The sequence below is a fragment of the Rousettus aegyptiacus genome, unplaced genomic scaffold, assembly GCF_014176215.1.
Source record: "Rousettus aegyptiacus isolate mRouAeg1 unplaced genomic scaffold, mRouAeg1.p scaffold_m13_p_9, whole genome shotgun sequence".
NCBI lineage: Eukaryota > Metazoa > Chordata > Mammalia > Chiroptera > Pteropodidae > Rousettus > Rousettus aegyptiacus.
In genome coordinates, this window is record NW_023416312.1 from 58,919,529 (window position 1) to 58,940,378 (window position 20,850).

General features: G+C 41.3%; 1 protein-coding gene across 2 annotated transcripts in view; it reads left to right on the forward strand.

The window, feature by feature from the left end:
* Nucleotides 1–1,089: 1,089 nt before the first annotated feature.
* The window catches only part of DRP2 (dystrophin related protein 2), a 41,762-nt gene continuing 22,001 nt past the window's right edge, over nt 1,090–20,850 (forward strand). For both annotated transcript variants that reach the window (XM_016132189.2, XM_016132193.2), the window contains exons 1-5: nt 1,090–1,442; nt 12,905–13,081; nt 17,052–17,215; nt 18,810–18,966; nt 20,320–20,440. In XM_016132189.2, coding sequence (XP_015987675.1) covers nt 12,974–13,081; nt 17,052–17,215; nt 18,810–18,966; nt 20,320–20,440 — 550 coding nt within the window. In that variant the 5' untranslated portion in view covers nt 1,090–1,442; nt 12,905–12,973. The remainder of the gene's footprint in view (nt 1,443–12,904; nt 13,082–17,051; nt 17,216–18,809; nt 18,967–20,319; nt 20,441–20,850) is intronic.

A 20,850-nucleotide genomic window follows, 5' to 3' on the forward strand; every position in this document is an offset into this window, starting at 1 on the left:
TTGTCTTGAAGAGGAGATGAGGCCTTATCACTAACCTTTCACTGAAACATGAAGCTTAAGTTTTTAAAATCTCCTCTCAAAAGAAAATGCACACACATACATACTAGTTATTTCTTAGCTGAGGGTTTTAATAATAATGATATTAATAATAATACTCAGGCTTATAAACACTTTTTAAACACTAGTCCCAGGTCCTTTGAGCTGGGAAGTATTTTCTGTTCTAACTAAATCCCAGTGCCATCAGAGCTTATAGAATTTTTACAGGCAAATCAATGAAGTTGAGCAACCCACCCCCAAACCAATCTGTTTCTCTCTCTCTCTAATATACATACCCTGTTCTCAGAGTAATGCTACACTTAGCCCTTGTCTTGGCCTGGAGCTTCTAGGGCTTTAAGTGTGTGTATGTTTATGAAGGAGGATGGTGATAGGGCTTTCTGATGGCTCTCCATCCATACATCCAATTTACTCATCCCACAAATATTTATTAGGTTAACTACTGTGTGCTAGGTACTCTATAAAGGGATATAATCCCCTCCATACTTTTAGTGGCTTCACCCAGGTCTCTCAGTGTGTTTGGAGATCCTACTCTCTAACAGGGATGACAGTGAAAAGAATAAAGGCTGGTGTGGATAGAAGGAAGAAGAGTAATTGGGGTAATTGTTGAGGGGAGGCATGGAAGAGCTGTATTTTCTTAAATCATACAAGGTCCATTTTGTTTTCCTCATTGTCGAGGCTTTTTCTACATGTAGATCTAAGAGGAGGTGAGGAAAGAACTTAGGGGTGACTGGCAGACTGCCCTGGGCCCGAGATTGTACCTTGGGTACCTACCAGAGCAGATTCTAGAGCTGAGTGTTTCAACCTCTGACACAGAAACTGAATCCCGGACTGGCTACTAAAGAGCCCTGCCAGCTGCTGGCTCTGAAGTTGGCTTTGGCTCTGGGCTTCATCTGTGGAAATTGGGGCCCAGTCTCTTCACTCCGCAGCTTGCATTGATCTCTGGGCCTCTTTTGTCTCCTCCTCCTTGGTGGAAGCCTCTCCCCCTCTCCCTGCCTGCCTCTCAGTCTCTTCCGCTTTCCTCCTCTGCTTCTAATGAATTAAAATCTCCGAGAGCCGCCAAGGCTCCTGGAGTTTGACAAAACTGTCCTTGCTTTTTATGCATTTGCCCAGTCAAGGGTATTTTTGCCTGAGGGTGGAGTGATGCTGTTAGTCCTAGTGATATGATTGCATAGCAACACAGAGCAGCTCTGAGGGGGGAGGAGGAGGAGAAGGAGAAGGAGGGCAGGGAGGTGGTAGAGACAGAGGGAGAGTGTGCATACAGCAGCTGTCAGCATCCCTGTCTCAGGGACTTCTTTGCTGATTCACAGAGGCAGTCTATCCCCGGCCTCCCAGCTCCCAGTTGCCGCCTGCTCCTGCTCCTCAGTCAGACCTGACGGACTCTGAAGGTAGGCCACGGAGAAATGATTTCTAAGCTTCACCCTTTTTCTACTGGCTGAGGGGAAATGATTGAGAGAAAGGAAGCTCCAGAGGTGCTGCGTGTGTGTGTGTGTGTGTGTGTATGTGTGCGCGCGCGCGTGCGCGCGCATCCCCCCAGCCTACCTGCTGCCTGCGTGTGCCTTTGGGGAAAAACTTGCATTAAAACATACCTTTAATGAAGTGGCCACCACTTGGATTCATAGAGGGGAAAACAATGCCCAGAAATAGTAACTCAAGCCAATTTGAGCAACTAATGGATAAGAGGAAGGTCCACAGTTTGCTTCTTTGAGAGGAGAGGGGTATTATTTATTTGTTCATTTGTTTATTTGTTTGTTCTCAATGACATGCTTTTTGTCCCTGAGTGTATCTCCTGTTGGGAGGGAAGGGAAGGGGTATGGAAAGCATTGGCTGAAAAGGGAGGCAAGAGGAAACATGGGCGACCTCGGAGCAGGTGCCCTAAAAAAATGAGTGTCTGGCCTACGGACAGGACACAGGAGCGCTTTTCTGTGGAGTAAAGTGGGTTCTAACCTAGGGGTGGAAGGCACATCCTCATCTCTGCATTTACTTCCTGTCTTAATCTGTCTTCCCTGTTGCATTTTTCCCTTTGCTCTTGCTTTGGTTTCCTTTCTACCCCCTGTAATCAGGAGGCACCTCTGTACTCTTGAGATCGTAGCTTGGAGTCCTTTGAAATCGGGCTTATCATTCCTGAAGTCAACTACCCGGTTCCTTCTGTTCTTCTTACCTTTCCCTGGTATCAGATCCAATGCCTCAGCTTGGAAAGCAGGCCTGAGACTGTGTGGGCAGTTAAGGCTTATCCTGATTTTGGTAGGAAGGCCTCCTAGGTGTTAGATCGAAGAAGGTAGCTGGGCTGGGGCTGGGCTGGAGTGGAGTGAAGCAGAAAAAAAAGGGATGGCAGCAGTTGCAGTCGCTTGCTTCCATTGAGAGCATGGTGCATGCTGTCTGGAAAAAAAAACATACTTTTCTCTCTGTTTTCTTGATTGTTCAAAAGAACGAAAACCTTTAAAAAGCTCTATGTCTAGTTCACCTTAGCTCCTGACTTTTCCAAAGGAATCCTTGTTTCTAGATGAAAGGCCCTCAGGTAAATTACCTTTTAAAAAGCCCGATAGGGACCACAAACCTCAGGAGGTTTGCCCTCTAAGATCTAGATGGGGAGATAGTTCCAGAGAACCTCAGGGGATTCTAAGTACCACCCCCCCTAAAAAAAAGTAGTGCTGTGAGAAGTGATAGGTGACCTGTTCTTTAAATAAGACTGAGCCCCGTTTTTGCCTGGTGGGCCAGCCCCTGCCCTACAGTTCTGTTTCCTGAAAACTATTGCTGGGAGATGAAGGCACATCAAAAGGGCTCCTTCTAGGAGAGTTGTTCCCCCAGGTGTTTGTCCTTTGCTAAGTAGCTCTGAGTGCCCTTCAACTCCACAGTCATCCAAAGCAGAGGATTGGACCTTGAAGCAGCAAACTTAGAAAAGCCCAAGAGCCAGACACAGAGAATACATCTGGGATTCAGCACTTCAAACCATAGCTGTGCAGAAGTTTCTCATGTTAAACCTGCCATAAAGCCAGATAGGATGGGCTCTCACTAATATAACCCCAGAAATATACTTCTAAACTTGCCAGGGACACTCACTCAAAGAGAACCCATTCTGTGGAAATCATACTATGAAACTACATTCCTCTCTTACAAGGGAGGAATACACAGCAATGACTAAAATAGCAAGTGAGATAAATCCTTCGAGGACAGCATTTACCAAGCCAATGTTCTACAGAACACTGTTCTGAGAGAATGTTAATAGATTCTGTTTTAAAATAAGGAGTGGTGGTGGTGGTAATGCAGGGTGCAGTCTATAGTCCAATAATTTTTTGAAAATGCTTTAAAACTAAATTCTCTTGGAGAATCACACTGTATATAAGCATATTAAAGGTTCTGAGAAACACTGCTATAAATAAATGTTTCATTTTGTTTAACCCAATATATCCCAAACCGATTTGACCAGGGAACACTTCTCTACATGTGAAACAGTTTAGCATCTTGTAGACAGTTTTGGGAATTGTTGCTCAAAAACAAACGAAAAAGCTGGGAGAAATTGTCACATAGAAAAAAAACTTGTAAGATGATATAGTCCAATACTGCATTTTTTAAATGCGAAAAAGATTGAGAAGTTAATCAAATTGCTCTCCTTCATATAGCCAATGAGTATCTGAGAGAGTGGAACCTCCTAGTTCTTAGTTCATTGTGCCCAACTGCTGCTTCTCTAGCAGGTTCCTTCTGGTGAAACTAGTCACAGGAAAATGAAGCAGATTTAAGGAAAAATCCTGTCATTCTGAGTACAACATTTATATTGTATCCATTTCTTTTTAGTATTTTGTCATATCTGAAAACTATGTATTATCCTTTCATCATGGGATTTGTTGCATTCTTTTAAACAATGTGTTATGAAAATTTGTATATATTCGAAGAGGTATAAAGAATAATATAATGAAAATCAGATTATCCATCACCCAGCTTAAGAAAAAAAAATTACCAGTAGAGTTGAAACCCTCTGTCTATCCGTCTGTAATTAAAGCTCTCTCCTTCTCTTCCTTTCTCCCTCCTTCCAGAGTAACCCTTTCCTGGATTGGGTGTTTATTATTCTCGTGCATTTATTTATACTTTTATTATATATATCTGTGTATTTAAATAGCACACCCCGCTGCTTTATATGTCTTAAACATTTATATTAATGGTATGACTTCCTCAATTTTTTTTTCTGTTCAGTGCTATATTTGTGAAATTCATTCACATTGTGACATATGGCTCTAGTTTATTTTTTTCACTATCAGATAGCATTTTATTTGATGAATGTACCACGATTTATTTATCCATTCTATTGTTTATGGACATCTAGGCTATTTCCAGTGTTTGGTTCATGGGACTACTATGACCATTCTTGTGTAGATATTCTTATGTGACTGTTGCTATCAGGTATATATCTAGGAGGGAATTGTCCCATCGCAGGGTGTAAGAATCTTTGCCTTTGGGGGTTACCATCAAATTGCTCTCCCAAATTGTTTACCAACTTACAATCCCACCAGCAGTATTTAAAGGTTTCAGATGCAGTGCATTAATTGGCTCTTAGAATAACATCTGCCCATGGGATGAGTCTCTGATTTTATCACTGGAAAATAAATTTTATTTTTCAAAATTGCTTGACAACTAATAACTTCTCGGGAACATATTTTATTGTTTCTGTTTGTAAAGGAGGAGGTTGGCCTAGATAATCTCTAACATCCCTTCCAGCTTGACAATCTGAGTTTCCATGATTTATTCATTAAGTGAGAGCATCTGAAGCGGAACCTTGGTCTTTGACTACACCACAGGAATTATATTAGAAACACACAATAAGATTCAGTACCAATGATATGTGTGTCTCATCTCTTACTTCCGTGCTGTCAGGTAGAAAAGCAGTGCTGTTAGAAGGCCATAATGCAGCATTACCTTGGATTGGAAAGACAAATCTACAATCTATGGGAAGGGATCCTTCTTTCCACTGCCCTGTTCTTTCCTGGGCTGCTCATAATTTAGAAGTCTTCCCTATTTCTTTATTTCTTCCAAGAATAATAAATGCTTGAGATACACACACACACACATATATACACACACACATATATACATATACACACACACATACACACACATATGTATGTGCATATATATATATATATATATATACACATACACACATACATACACACACACAAAGTGCATAAAGTTGAAAAGTCAAAGGGGAATCCCTTTCATACAATTTTCCAGAAGTAATGTTGCTAATCAGTTTTATGTATCCTCACAGGCTTTCTCTCTGTGTATACACACATACATAGATTTTTTTTCAAAAGGTTTTTTATAAAATTGGAGTTCTACTGTACATGTTATTCTTACACTTGTTTTCTTTTACCTAAAAAAATATATCTGACATTGTTAGGTTTGCCAAAGGGATTAAGCAAGGTTTATTGGAGCAGAGTGACAGCTGGGCTGAGCCAAAGATGGCGTCAGCCCCGAGTGCAAGGGGTCCTGAAACATACATGGGGCTTGAGGAGGGCTTTTTTGGTGGGAATATTTTAGGTGGGTAAATTGGCAGGGAAGGGAGAAAAGTCCAGTGAAACGTGAGGTGAGCATGTAGTGTTGCCAACCCGGATACAAGGTCTGGTTCCCACACAAAGCTAAGAGAGGAGTCTAGAGCCCTCCTGGACCTAACAGACATCTATTCAAATCGGCGCATACAGATCTACCTCTTTCTTTTTAACAGCTACACAATATTGCATTGTGTGAGTGCCTACAATAATAGATAGGATTAGAACATTTACTCCATGTCAAAAACTATGAATTAACTTCATGCAACAAGGCTATGAGGTAGGCCTTTTTGTTATCCCTGTTTTACAGATGTGGAGAATGATGCACAGTAGAGTCAGGGAGCTTGTCCAAACTTGTACTGAAGTGGCGGAGCCAGGATGCAAACCTAAGCATCCTGGCTCAGAGCCCATACCCTTAACTCATGTTGTGTTGCATCTCTGACATAGTTCACTTAACTAGCTCTCTGTGAATGGACATTTGAGTTGATTGTAGAGTTTTGCTAATTACAAACAATATTGCAGTGTACATTCTTGTCCACTTCTGCAGGTATTTCTGTAGGACAGGTTCCTAGACTTGTCCAGTTTATAGGTGGAAAGAGCTTATTCATTCATTCAAAAATATTTACTAAGATTTAAGATACTGGGGAAGCTCTCAGGTCATACTAAGAGAGCTGAACAGAATTTAACTTCTCATATGTCCTAGGAAGGTCATTTAAATGCTCTGTAGGATTTGTCAGCTGCATGATACTCTAGACTCCAGACTCACTGCATTCTGGTTTTTTTTCTCAATTTCTCCTGTCTTTGCCTGGGTAGGGCATGACTGAGTCAGCACTTGGGCACCCCCCTGGTAGCCCATAGCCAAAATCTTCTCTATTTGCTAGGGGTCAGTGACTACAATGTCTCAGACCATGGGTTCTAGAATTTACAGAGGCAGAATAGTATAACAGCAAAGAGCTTGAATTCTGGGACACACCTGCCCAGCTCCTCATCTCATGTTCACAATATCACTTTGAACAAGTTACTTACTACCCTTGTGCCTCCATGTTCTTATCTATACAATGAAGACAACAATAGCAACTGCTTTATAGAGTTAAATAGCTTGATGTATGTAGATTGATTAGTTAATATATATAAAATATGGAATACAGTCAGTTTAATTGTTATTATTTATTTGGCTATAGATAAGCTGCTACACCAGTCCTCAAAAAAACAGTTGAAGATGTCCATGGCATTTTGGTGAGGAGTGCAAAGGGAGGAAGGGAAGGAGGGGGAGAGGGAGGAAGTAGCTGTTAAATAGTTAATATGTTCACATGGTTGAATATTCAAAAGGAACAAGAGGATATTTTGTAAAAACTACATATCTTATTGGCGACATGGAGCTTTTGTGGATGTGGGTTATTATTCTATTTTTCAATCTGAGCAGTGATTATATTTAGGATTTGCTTTATAATAATTCACTATATTTTACATGTATGTATTATGGACTTTTTAATAATCATATTTATCAGTTTTAAAAAGAGGGAAAATAAGGAAAATTCCCAAAGGGATAGAAAGAATTCTCCTACCTCTGTCTAGTAGCCACTTCCTTCCCTTTTCCAAAAGCAATCAATGTTAAAAGGTTCTTTTGTAATATTACCAAAGATATTTTATTGTATATATCAGCACATATTTTCCTCTTTTTTTAACACAAGTATAAATTAATCACTTCTTTTTTTAATTAAAATATATCTTAAGAAGTCACTTCATATTGGCATATAAAGAGTTCTTAATTCTGTTTTTAATAGCTGTATGAAATTCCATTATATGGGTTTACAATTATTTACTTAACTAGTCCTCTAGTAATGGACATTTAGGTTGTTTGCAGAGTTCCCCCCCACACTCCCCCCATTTCAAACCTTGCTTCAAATGCTAACATTCTGCATACATCATTTCACAGAAATGCAAGGAAATTTTATACACACACACACACACACAAATCCAAAGTCTTTTTCTTCATGTCTCCTGGGGTTTGTACCTACAAAGTTGAAATCCTATACACTTACCTAACTGGACTTCAATTCAATAAATCAACTGTGCCTTGCACTGTGTTAAAAATATGCGGGATAGAAATAAATATTGGGCATGGACCTTGTCCTCCATGAGCCAATAATCTTGCCCTTCTGCTGGAATCCTGGTATCTCATGGGTTTTTAAAGCTTTTATCTTTGCCCAAGAGACACAATGTCTCTCCACCACCCCCACCCCCACCACCAGTCTTCCTGGAAAGGTGTGTGTGTGGCATTGAGAACCAGGAAAAGTGTATTCCTACTGACAAACAGCCACAGCTCAATATTCATCAGGAACCCTAGAGGAGAGCACAGAAGAGTTAGCTCCATCCCAAAAGCATCCTCCACACTACTCCATGTGTCCATATATTCTTTCTCACCTTAGCTCTAAAGCATCTCTGCGATAAATATATCCTAAATCCCTCTAGCTTAAGGTGAAGGCTCTCACAGTATGATTTCTATATCCCACTTGCCATGTAAATAATTTTCTCCCTTAAGTTATATTTCTTTTGTTTATATGTCTTATTTCCTATACCTGACCAGTTGGGGACCAAATTGGATTCATCTCCAATTCTTCACAGCCTCTGCAAATTAGAAGGAGGAATAGGAAGAGATTCAGTATATACATATGGTAATTTGGGACAAGTTGGGGGTAGAGAAGCAGAAAGGAGAATCTCTGTGTAGAATAAAGACCACTAGTCAGCAGTCAGAAAGCCCAGGTTCACTTGTTTCTTAGCATCTTCATTTGTCAGATGGAATCATAATTCTGACTGGGACAACCTTACCAGGTTGCACTGAGGATCAGGAAAAACTAATACAACAGGATACAAAAGCATGCTATACAAATGTAGGGAGTGCTCAGGTTTTGATGTGTGGCAACTCTTAAAGATGAACATTTTACAGATCAGCAAGCCAAGGTCTACAGAGGTGAAATGACTTGAAGTCACAGTCAGTGACAGTCTGAAAATAGCAGAAGATAGTCATGCTAGGACTAGAAGGAGTTTATTCCTTTTCTGCCTATATTGAGATTTGAAGATCCAAGTTCTCTGACACCTGAGTTTGTTTTATTTTTGTTTGTGAACCATCAATTTAACATCAGGTGAGGAAGGCAATCTGTAGAGAGGTGAATCTCAAAAGATAAAAATAGATGGCTCATGAAAGAAGAAATACACTTGTTCACTAAAAATGTAGGGGAAAATTAAGCATCTCTAGTAATTAAGGAACTACAAAGTAATCCTCAAGATGCCATTTTCATTTACAAATTTGGCAAAGATATTTTTAAAATAAGATTATTTCACTGTTGGAAAATGTGCTGGGAAACTGGCACTCTCATACATTGCTAGTGGTAGTATAAAGTGATCTAACTTCTTTTCTAGGGCAATTTAGAAGTGTCCAATTACAAGCTTGAAGTTGGTTTATACACTTTGATCCAGGAATTCTCCCTTCTAGGAAATTATCCTAAGGAAAAAATTATGAATGTGCAAAAGGCTATTTATTACAGTGTGACTTATGTCTGATTGTTAAATTATGATATATTCATTAATGGCATAGTATACAACAATGATCGTAGCTAACATTTATTGAGCAGTATACTATTTCCAGACACTATCCTAAGTTATTTAAATATATTATTAATTTTAATCATTAGAACAATTCTATGAGAGTAGTACTGTTGTCATCTCCTTTTGCAGATGAGGACTCCAAAGTTCAGAGAGGTTAACTTGTCCCAGGCCACACTGCTAATAGGTGAATAGTATGCATTTGAGTCCAGGTCTGTCAGATGCCAAAGCCCATGGCCTCAACCATAGCTCTCTATCACCTTTGCAGCCATTAGAAATTATGTTTTAGAGTAATAGTTAGTGACATTCTAAAATAACTGTGATATAAGTGGCAAATGAAAAATGCATAATACAGAATGATGCATATATGATGAAAATTTTATTTTAAAAGTGTGTTTTTTCATAGAAGAACTATGTAAGGCTTCTAACCTATTAGTAATGATTATCTCTAGGTGGTAGTATTATAGGCTAGTTTTATTTTCATCCTTACGATTTTTTGTATTTTCCAGTTTTTCTGTAAAGGACATACACTATTTGAATAATCAGCAAAAATCAAAATGTTAATATAAAAAGGTGTCTGAAAGCAAGCCTTTTGTAGCCTTCATGCTTATAACACACCCATACCAATACTTTTTATCAGAGGTACCAATTCTTTTGTATGGATGTTGGATCAGAGGGAAGCCACCTTTTCGGGCACTCTTTGGGAATCTGTTTTGCAGATGAGGAGATATGTAGCCGTGTAATCTATAGGGGCTTTGGCTACAATAAAGTGTCCATGAACTCTTGCACCTCCATGATCTGTAATAGTTTCCACTCTTTGGACCACGGACCCCTGAAGAGGAGGGAAAGGTATTTAATGCAAGGAGTCTACAGATCTTTAAATGAATAAGTGTTTTTCTCAGTCCGTAAGTACTAAAAGGACATCTATTGTAGGTATGAGTGGGTGAAGTGAGATTTTTATTTTAATCTTAAGAAGGGGCCTTTATACCTAAAGTGTTGGGAACCACTGAAACAGTGGTAGCTATTTAATCATCAGAATCAGGAGTCAGAGATGTTCACTTTCTACCCTTTGGATCAGGGTTTGCGTGTTTTTGCCTAGCACTAAAAGGTGTCACTTTTATTATTTGAAAGTGTTGTCTTTGCTTTCCATTCCCATCATACTTGTGTATATTCACTATGCCGTCGATTGGTTTGAAAATGTAACTTTTCACTCATATCTTCCTTTTAAGCTTAGCTCTTTATATCTAAAGCTATGTCTCCTGAAACAATAAAGTGCATAGAAAAAAAAAAACATAGGAACTAAACTCATGGACCTTGGACCTAAAGAGGATTTTATGAATTTGACCTCAAAGGCAAGGGGAGTAAAAGCAGAAATAAATGAATGGGACTACATCCAACTAAAAGGCTCTGCACGGTGAAAAAAACCATCAACAAGGTAGAGACAACCATCTGAAATGGAGAATGTATTTGCAAGCAAAGCCTCCGATAAGCGCCTAATATCCAAAATATACAAAGAACTCATACAACTCAGTAACAACAAAAAAAAAACAAACGATCCAATCAAAAAGTGGGCAGAGGATCTGAACAGACCCCTCTCCCAAGAAGACATACAAATGGCCAACAAACATATGAAAAGATGCTCATTGTTGCTAGCTATTAGGGAAATACAATTCAAAACCATGATGAGATATCATCTCACACTTGTTAGAATAACGTTATCAACAGGACAAGTAAAAACGAGTGCTGGAGAGGATGCAGAGAAATAGGAACCCTCATACACTGCTGGTGGGACTGCAAATTGGTATAGCCACTATAGAAAACAGTGTGGAGGTTCCTCAAAAAACTAAGAATTGATCTACCTCTACTGGGTATTTACCCCAAAGACTTGAAAACTCATATCTGGAAAGCTATCTGCACACTGATATTCATAGCAACATTATTCACCGTGGCCAGGAATGGAAGCAACTGAAGTGTCCTACGACACTTGGCTAAAGAAGCGGTGGTGCATATATGCAATGGAATATTCCTCAGCCATAAAAAGAGATGAAAAACTGCCATTTGCAACAACATGGATGGACCTCGAGATAATCATGCTAAGTGAAATGAGCCAGACAGAAAAAGTTGAAAATCAGATGATAACACTTATATGTGGGATATAAACCTAAAAGCAACCAACGAACAGGACAAACAAACAGAGAATCATGGACATGGACAATAGACTAGTGGTTAACAGAGGGTGAGAGGGAGGGAGAAGGAGGGAGGTAGATGAGATAAAAGGGGTCAAATATGTGGTGACATTAGAGAATTAAATAAATCAATTAAAAATAAAGTAATAAAAATAAAATTGCTATGCTCAAACTATATTTTCATGACTCTAAAAATAAAATAATATAAATCTATGTTTCAAGTATAGCTTATTACATCCCCTGCCTCACCAAATTTTCTCTTTCTCCTGCCTCTTCTCTCTTGCTGTTGGCAACATTCTCTACCCTTCATTTCACATCTAACTGATCAGCAAGCCCAATGTATTTTACCTCTTCAGTGTATCTCATAGCCATGCTCTTTGCTCCATCCTTACCACAACAGCCTCCCTATTATAACAGCTACTCAATGGGTTCTTCCCCTGGGAGAATCACTTCACAAGGCAACCAGAGGGCCTTTTCTAAAATGCAAATCTGGTCATGTCACTCTCCAGCTTAAATTCTTCAGTGCCTCCCTGTTGTCTACAAGAGAAAGCCTAGGATCCTCTGCTTGTCATTCAAGGCATGACTCAATCTGGCCACAGTCTCATTTTCCAACCTCATTTGCTACTCCCTACAAGGCACCTACCTTATAATCTGGTCACATTACACATTTTACTTCTGTGCTGTTGTTTTTAATGTCTTTTTTTTTCTGTTCGTTTTATCTGTCTAATAACAATCCAATTTCTCATTCATGACTCACCTCAAGTACATTTTTTCTAGGGAGACTTTTCTTGACATAACCAGGTAGAACTCACTTCATCTATCCCTTCACTCCATCACATCAATACTTCTGTCATTAATGCAAGTGACACTTTATGGTCCAATTTTCCCCGTATCTGTTCTCTCTGTATGTGAACTCCTCAGGAGCAGGCAGCATGTCTTTTTCATCTCTGTGCCTCTTAAACTCTAGCCATAATGAATATACTGTTCTCTGAACATTCTAAATCTTTTGTGACATTTACCCTTGAACAGGGACTGTTCTTCTTTTTTCCCCTTCTCTGCAAAGACAAATATCTGCTCATGCTTCAAGAGTCATTTCAAATGCAGTCTCTCTGAAATCTTTCTACATTCTCAGATAGAGTTAGTTGCTCTCCACTCTATTCTCCCCTTGCCTGCTGGTCAAACCTTGATTATAGCATTTGCCACATAAATGGGTTTTTAAAAATTATCAGCTTACATGTCTGCCCCTGTATCTCCCCTGCCCCCATCCATAGGCTATGAGATTTCAAACAGCAAATTATCTTTGTGTTTCTAGCACAAAGTACAATAGATAAACAATAAATACTTTATTGATCAATAATTAAAGTCTGTTATGTTACATGATGGCCCGGAAAAAACTATGGGATAAATTAGTAAGCTTTGAATACTTATTTACATAACTGATCAAGGCTCCTCTGGGTAAGTGCTGAATTCATAAGCTTTTTATAGGTCTCAACTCTAAATTTCTCCTTGTTACTCTTCCAGGTGCTTATGTGCAACGGTTGGTGCACTACCCATACTCACCCCCCATGAGCCTTGGTCCTGACATAACCTATGGTCATGCAGGGATGCCCTTACACCTTCCCAAGATGTCATGATTGGCGGGAAGCTGACCAGTTCCATCATAACAGCAGCCTCCGAAGTGCCTGTCCTCAGCTTCAGGTAAGAGGCCAACAACAAAAGAAAGATGTGTGGAGAAAGGGTGAACATGAGATCCGTGTATGTTCTTGTGGGTGTCTATGCTTTCTAGGGTTCAGGGATACTCGATATACATAAAACCTTTGGATAGCATGGGGTTTCTTTCTGGCCCATCCATTGTCACTTGTGAGGCCTTTTATGGAGGGCATGGGGCAAGGAAGCATGTTGAGCTGGGCAAGCCAAAAGGTCCACCTGAGCGAGAGGGGGATGGCTTCCATGTTAACTTCCCAAGTTGGGGTCCCAGAAGAGCGTGATCCTTCAGAACATGGCCTAGGCAAAGTAGGACCTTCTTTTGCCTTGGCTTCTCTTTGGTGTATCTCATGTTCTGTATCTGTAGAATATTCTCTCTACTTCCACTTATTCCTCTCAAGTTCCTAGTTTGACTTGAAGCTCCCAACTCAGCCCCACTAAGAATCTCCTGAGCTTCATACCTGCCTCTCCTCTCTCTCTGTTCTAGGATTGGAGAGGTGGTGCTGTGTGTGCCTGCCTGTATATGTTGATGGGTGGGCAGAGAATGTGTAAGAGGTAGTAATCCCAAGAGGGCAGCCTCCTTTCCTAACAATAAAGAGGTCTACAGGAAAGTTGAGTGGACAAAGAAGAAGCATAAGCATATTTTGCCTTGCCCTACAATATTTGGGATCCAGAGGCCATGGAGGTGTGAGAAAGTACTACGTTTCCTAGTATCTCACAGAAGGGCTGTGGTGCTGAGTCCCTGCTGGGAGTACAGTCAGCAGCTGAATATATGAAGAAAATAAAGAGAGAGAGAGTCAAGGTCTAAAGATAAGACTGAAATCCTCCTGAGCTGTTTTCCCACATCTACCCAGAGAGAAAGTGCTGACCCTAACATATTCTCAAAGCCAGTGATAACTTAGAGACCCTTGGTGTACCTACCCCTTCCTCAGAGTGGGACTTTCATAGGATCATGGAATTGAGAAACCTAGGCCCTTTCAAAAGGCTCGCCTTGCTCTTTGTCTGCCCCTCCAAACTTAACAGCCTAAGCACAGGGACCTGAGGGCTTTATTTTGTGATTGAGAATAGTGGAACCAAACTTTCTCCTTTGGCACTGTTCAGCTACTTCTCTTATTTCACCAAAGCCCTGACTTTATCTTAAAGTTTAAAGAGATGAAGAGAGAGCCCTGTGTGGAGTGGGGCCGAGAAGCAAACATCTTGACTAGATATAGGCCATCGATAGGGAAAGAAAACAATTACAGTTCATTATTTGCCTATTATGTGCCTGGCTCTGCTAGGGGGACTTGTGAGTAGAAGGGGGAACAAGGAGGGGAAAACATGGTGAAGGGACATAGTAAGGGAGTTAAGTGCGGTTTTGGAAACTAAGAAGAAGATTGGAGGGAATGAAAAGCTAACATGGGCAGAATCAGCTCAACATGGGTGCTTCCTTCTGAACCAGGACAAGTTGGTTGTGGCAAGTTGGTCACAAGGGGCGGTTTCTAAATCTGGGGCATTCCTAGTCTAAGAACTCCATGAGATTGGCTTGAACCCAGTTATCCCAGCATAAGCAAAGCTGTGACTCAGAGCTAGAGCCACTCCCTGTTCTTGGCCTGCCATCCACTGCCATCCCCCATCCACCCCAGACCCTCAGAAAGGGTCAGGCAGCTGCTCCAACTATTCCTGTAGGTTGGCTTCAACATGAAAACAATGTGGAATTGTGGAAAGTCCAGAAGACTCTGTGGGAGATAAATGAGGGTGGAAACAGAATCCTTTTTGGTAAAAATGAAGTATTTCCCTCAGTGCTGAGGGGTGGAGGCCCAGTTTGAGAATGTTAACCTTTACCCAGGCAAGTCAGCTGGAAGAGATGGTTGCTTCAAGAAGGGGCCCTGCCCCGCTGATCAGTGGGTCCAGGGCAGCACAGGCAAGGCACAGGAGCTTCCCTGACAGTGGATCCCCATATGAAACTACTGTTTCCATTTTGCTCTCTCCCTCCCCTGGAGAGGTCCAAGGGGATGCCCATAGATTATCTGTTTTCCCCTGGCCTTAGGGTGCAGTGAGAGGTCTGGGAGGATATGATACTACCTCCACTGTGTCTGCCTCCTAATGGCGGGACAGAGCACCCCCACATTTTTACCATAGGCTCAGATAAATCTGCTGCCCAACAACCTGATCCTGCTATCCCGTGACTCAGTCCTCAGGTGTGCCACACACATCCTTCACTGCCTCTGAGGACACTTACTTAGTCAAAGACAAGGCTTGTTTCCAAGGCCATCATTCTGCCAGTTCTTGGGGAAATGACATACTAGAGGTTTGTCATCAAAGTGGTCTGATCCTTTCCTCCACACAGGGAAGGGCGGGCCTGGAGGCAGAGTGAGTCCTTTGTGTCTTCCATAGCAAGGGAAAATAAATCAACAGAAGCTGCCCTCCGCATACCCTCCTCAGCACCATGGAATGCCCAGTCCCACTCCTGCCAACCTTGCCAGCCTAGGAGGGCCCTCCAGGCCCCGGTGTGGCGGGCCCAGTTGGGAGCAAGCCAGAATTCTCCACAGACAAAGCTCTGATTCAGGGGCTAAGCCCTGACATAGCCGCCCCCTCCAGATTCCTGGGAAGTCAGTAAACAAACAGGGTGACAGCTCCTGCCTCCTGGCCTGGACCAGCTCTTCCTTTCCTCTGAGGGAGCCTGCCCAGAGCCTGTCAGGACTCTGCCTGTGGCTCACCAGGCTCTGGGTTCAGATTCATGCTGAGGGATAATTATGGAGCTACTCAATCTTGCAATGGAGTACCCAGGCAGCACAGGTAAGATTAACTCATGGGAACACAGGGTGACTAAGTTCAGAGCTTTGCTCCAGAGCCTATCTACTCCCTTACTTCCCTTTCAGTATGTTGCTGCAAGCTGTGGTTTTAATGGGATTATCAGTTTCCTAAATTGCCTGTGGGGCAGAAGTCTTGTATAGGAAAGAAGTCTTGGGGGAAAGGGAGACTGGAGAGTCTCAGCTACCAATAGGACCATGTTCTTTCCACAGAAGGCAAGCATGGGGACAGGTAGGCATGCTGGTGGGTTTCCCCAGATTTACATGGAGCAATTCAGCTGAGATATCCTCCTCCACACTGTCCCTCCCTCTACCCTTGACTGTCCCCCATCTCAGCTGTGCAGTCCTGGCACTGTGCTGGAGATAGCTAACTTCTCAAATCCCACGTTACCCAACAAGGTGAGCAAGTGATGGGCTCTGAGCTTGAGGGCCCAAAGCAAGACTTTGGCAGGCTCCATGGCTGGTCCTCTTAACTGCCAACTCTGGTCAGAGTCCTTTGGAGATCAGGATCCAAAATGCTGCTTTAGCCCTTTCTCAATCCCTCGAAGATAAACAATACTCTTTAGGATAATTTCCAGGCTTCCTGACTGTGATGGGAAATGCAGGCTGAGTAGAGGTAGAGGGGACATCAAGGACTAGATTTATTGAGGGAGTAGGACATCTACTACAAATTGCTCTTTCTAGCTGGTCTGCACTTGCCTTTCTCTCTCTCTCTCTCTCTCTCTCTCTCTCTCTCTCTCTCTCTGTCTCTCTCTCTCTGAATTTTTATGGGGCAGCCCCTCAGCTTTCTTTTCCAGAAGGTCGAATAAACTATGGGACCCTAAAATAGGAGCCTATAGCTCACCTTGAATGCTGTGGTTGCCAGTGTTTGGGCAATTCTGAACAGCTCTTACCTAATGCGAGGACTTCCAGGATTCTATTCAGGCAGCAGTCCTGGCATAACTTACAATAACAGGAGTAATAATGATAGTAGTCAACAGCTGTATGTGACCGACCTATACCAAGAAAGGATCTTATAATGAACAGAGCCACTAAGTCTTCCTTTATCTCACTCCCGAATACACCATGGGACAAGCCATTCTCTCCCCTTCTTCATACTTTTCTCACTCTTGGCTTGGTGCAGAGCAGGGTGTGGCATACACCAGGGATCACAGGATGTCTGTGTTTCTGTCCAGGTTAGAGCTGCTGCCACCTCCCCTGCACCTCCTCAGGATGGTGCTGGGGTTTCCTGCCTAAGCCCAAAGCTGTTTAACGGGTTTGTTGGTGCCACTGGACCCTTGAAATCACCAGCCATGAATCTGTGTTGGAATGAAATCAAGAAGAAGTCTCACAATCTCCGGTAAGGCCGGGCCTCTACAAACAGGACCTAGGGACCATGCTCTGAAGGCGTTGGGCTCCTTTTGCTGCTGTAGCTTGCCAATCTCCTCTCAGCCTATGTGTCACCATCTCATCAGCCTCACCATTCCCTTTTCCTCCCTTTCCTTCTCTGGTGCTAGGGAAATAACCTTGGATCAGAAGTCAGGAGATTTGAACTTGAGCTTCAGTTTTAATTAGCTGTATCACCTTGGATAAGTGGTTTGGGTTATCTGAATTTTAGCTCCCATTTGTTTGGATGTTTTTTCAAGGAGTATAATAATAATAACTGTCTTAACTACCTCACAGTGTTGTTGTGAATATTCAAATAAGATACGAAAATGTTCTCTGATATGAAAAGCACTGGTGTATAAATGAAGCACATGATTACTCTCTTCCTCTTGTTCTCATAACTGTCCTCTATCTTAGTAGATCTCATCTGCTCTCTCTCCCATCCATTCATCCTTCTATTCCTATTCATTGGTTATATAACCCACCCACCCCTCTCCCATACTAAGGACAAGTCAGTAAGAGCTGGAAGACAGTTTCTATATCAGTTGTTCCTCTTTTCTGTACCCCTCTGTATAACCTCCCCCTCCTTACACACATATACTTTTTCTCTCCACTCTCTATTATCAAAGCCTAACCCCTGGCTTCTGGTAGGCTCTAGTTGGGATGAAGCAATGTGAAGAAGTTGAAAGAATGCAGACTCTGGCATTGGACAAACCCAAGTTAAAATCATAGCTCTATCAATGACTTAACTGTGTAACCTTGGGCAAATTACTTAACTTCTCTGAGCAATAGTAGTGCTTACCTCATAAGGTTGCTCTAAAAATTAGTGGAAGCAAAAATGTAGCTAAACGGCTTGGCCCAGGTGGTAGGGAGACAATGAATAATTATTATTGTCATCTAAGGGGAATGAGCTCAATGGCTGCACATAGCCTATCTTACCACTTGGACCTCAGCTCATAATTCATTTATCAGGTGAGGCAGAGAAGGATGATTATACAGTACACATTTTTCACATTTCATATGTTAAACCTCTAACCTTTGTTGCTATCATCCTTTGGAACCCTTGGTCTTCTTATTTTTGTGTGCTTCCTCCTATGTGTGCCACACTCAATCCCTAGACTTGCCCTTTCCGCTTACTGTGTCCTCTCCTGCTCAGAGGAGAAGCCTCTGAGGAAGAGCAGTTTGGCATGACTGGAGTTCCTCCTGGGCAAGAGGGCAAGCAGACAGCCATCACCTCTAATGCCTTGCTCAGTTTCCTGCCCTTCCCAGCGTGATGCTGGGCACCCAACTGTGTTAACTGATGTCCACAAAGTGACATGTTAAGTGGTTAAGTTTGGGATACCTCCCCACTCATGGTCCTACCCATTGATTTTAGCACTGAGCACCAGGGGAAGGTGTCTCTGTGAGTCGGTAGGAGGGAGGGCTCCGGACTTCCTCCCACTTCAACTAGCACAGTTCCTCTTTAATATGTTTTATATGTTAACGTTCCACATAAGTTATTTGTTTGGAAAAAAATGTTTTACCACTTAAGAAGATTGAAAATCACTGGTCTTACCCATTGTATGCAGTGCTCGCCTAGAGGCCTTTTCAGACCACAGTGGAAAGCTTCAGCTCCCTCTCCAAGAGATTATTGACTGGCTCAGCCAAAAGGATGAGGAATTGTCAGCTCAGCTGCCACTACAAGGGGATGTGGCCCTGGTGCAACAGGAGAAGGAGACACATGTGGTAGGTTAGAATCATGGAGGCCGTGGTGTATAGTTTCTAATCTCTTTTGTGATACCCTGACAGATGGACACCCAGCTTCTGTTTAGACACTTAAAGTAACAGGAAGCTATGTACAGTCTCTTTAGTCTATGGATAGTACTTCACGGAAAAAGTTAAACTTTCCTTTCTATTCCTCCCATCAAATATTGGCCTCCCTTAAAATCTTGCCCTGATTTTTAATAGGAACATGGGAAAATGAACATAATGTAATATTAAGAAAAAATACAGGGTATAAAACCATATACAGGTAGATTTAAAAATCTATATAGATGTTTATACATACATATAAAAATATAAGAAGTTACTATATCAAAATACTCACAGTAGTTAACTCTAGGTGATGAAATTGTTTAATTTTTTTCATACTTTTCTGAAATTACTAAGATTTCTATGACATATGTCACCTCTATAATCAGAAAAAAACAATATATGTTTCTTAAAAATAAATAAAGAATGCCCTGGAATGACAGAGATGTTAGCTAATGCTACAATGACAATCATATTGCAATATAAACATATCAAATGAATATGTCATATACCTTAAAATTATACAAGGTTATATGACAATCATATCACAATTAAAATTCATACAGGATAGAATATAATATAACAAGAAAATAAACTATAATTACATGCCACAGCACAGATGAATCTTAAAGACAGTATGTTGAGTGCAAAAAAAAAGATACAAAAATAATATATATGGTATGATTCCATTTATATAATATTCAAAAATGAAAAAACTAATCAGCGGTATTACAAGTCAAGATAGTGATTACTGGGGGAGTAGAGGGGATGAGATTATGAACAGAAGGAGCCATGAGGGAGACTTGTGGGATGCTGGTGTAGTTCTGTCTCCTGATCTCAGTACTGGTTGCAGAGATGGAATCACTTTATGGAAATTCATTGAGCTGTACATTTTTTTGTACTTTTTTTCTATGTGCATTTCAACAAAAAAATTTAATTAAAATTTTAATATAAATCCTGCCCATTCTCATTTTGATTTCTCTAAGCCCCTTACAGGGGACTTTCTGAGTCTTGCAGAGAAGCAAGATCTCCAGCCCCAAATCCCACATTTCTCTTTACCCTGTGGCATAGACAGACCCAGTTAAAACTACATAGACATCCCAGTGTCAGAATTATTCTGCCCATAGGGAATATTGTACCTCTTTTTGTCTGGGTAACCCAAAGATACATGATAATGCCAAAGGATCAAGTTACACTTAGGAGAAGAAAGATTGTCCATTGCAGGATGGAATTTAAAGTGATTGAAAGACTTTTTTTCCTTGTTGACCATGTTGCTAAACTTCACAGGCCTTTATGGAAGATGTCAAGTCTCGAGGCCCCTATATCTACTCTGTGCTGGAGTCAGCTCAGGCCTTTCTGTCCCAGCACCCATTTGAGGAATTAGAGGAGCCTCGTTTGGAGAGCAAAGGTGGGTGGTCTTTCTCTCTTTCCCCTTCTTGAACTCTGAACTGTTAAACACCTTCCTGCCCTCTCCCAACTCATTTTCTCAGCTGTTATCTAGGAGGATAGTTTTCTCCTAGGAGTCCAAAGCTGGCGAGGAGCAAGATTCATACTGCAAGAAAAAGTAAAGAGATTAGAGGGTGGAGCAGAGGAGACTAGTGTGTGACCCAAAGCTGTATGTGGCTCTGGAGCATCATGTGTGGTCTTCTAATGAGGCATGAAAAAGAATAAACAAAAGATTGAAATGCATTGAACTGGCTCAGTGAATCAAACTATTAATATGTCTTTTAAGAACATACTACTTTATTCCAACATAGAGACATGTGGCAATGCTCTAATGAACCCGGAACTAAAAAAAAAACTTTTTAAAATCTAAAA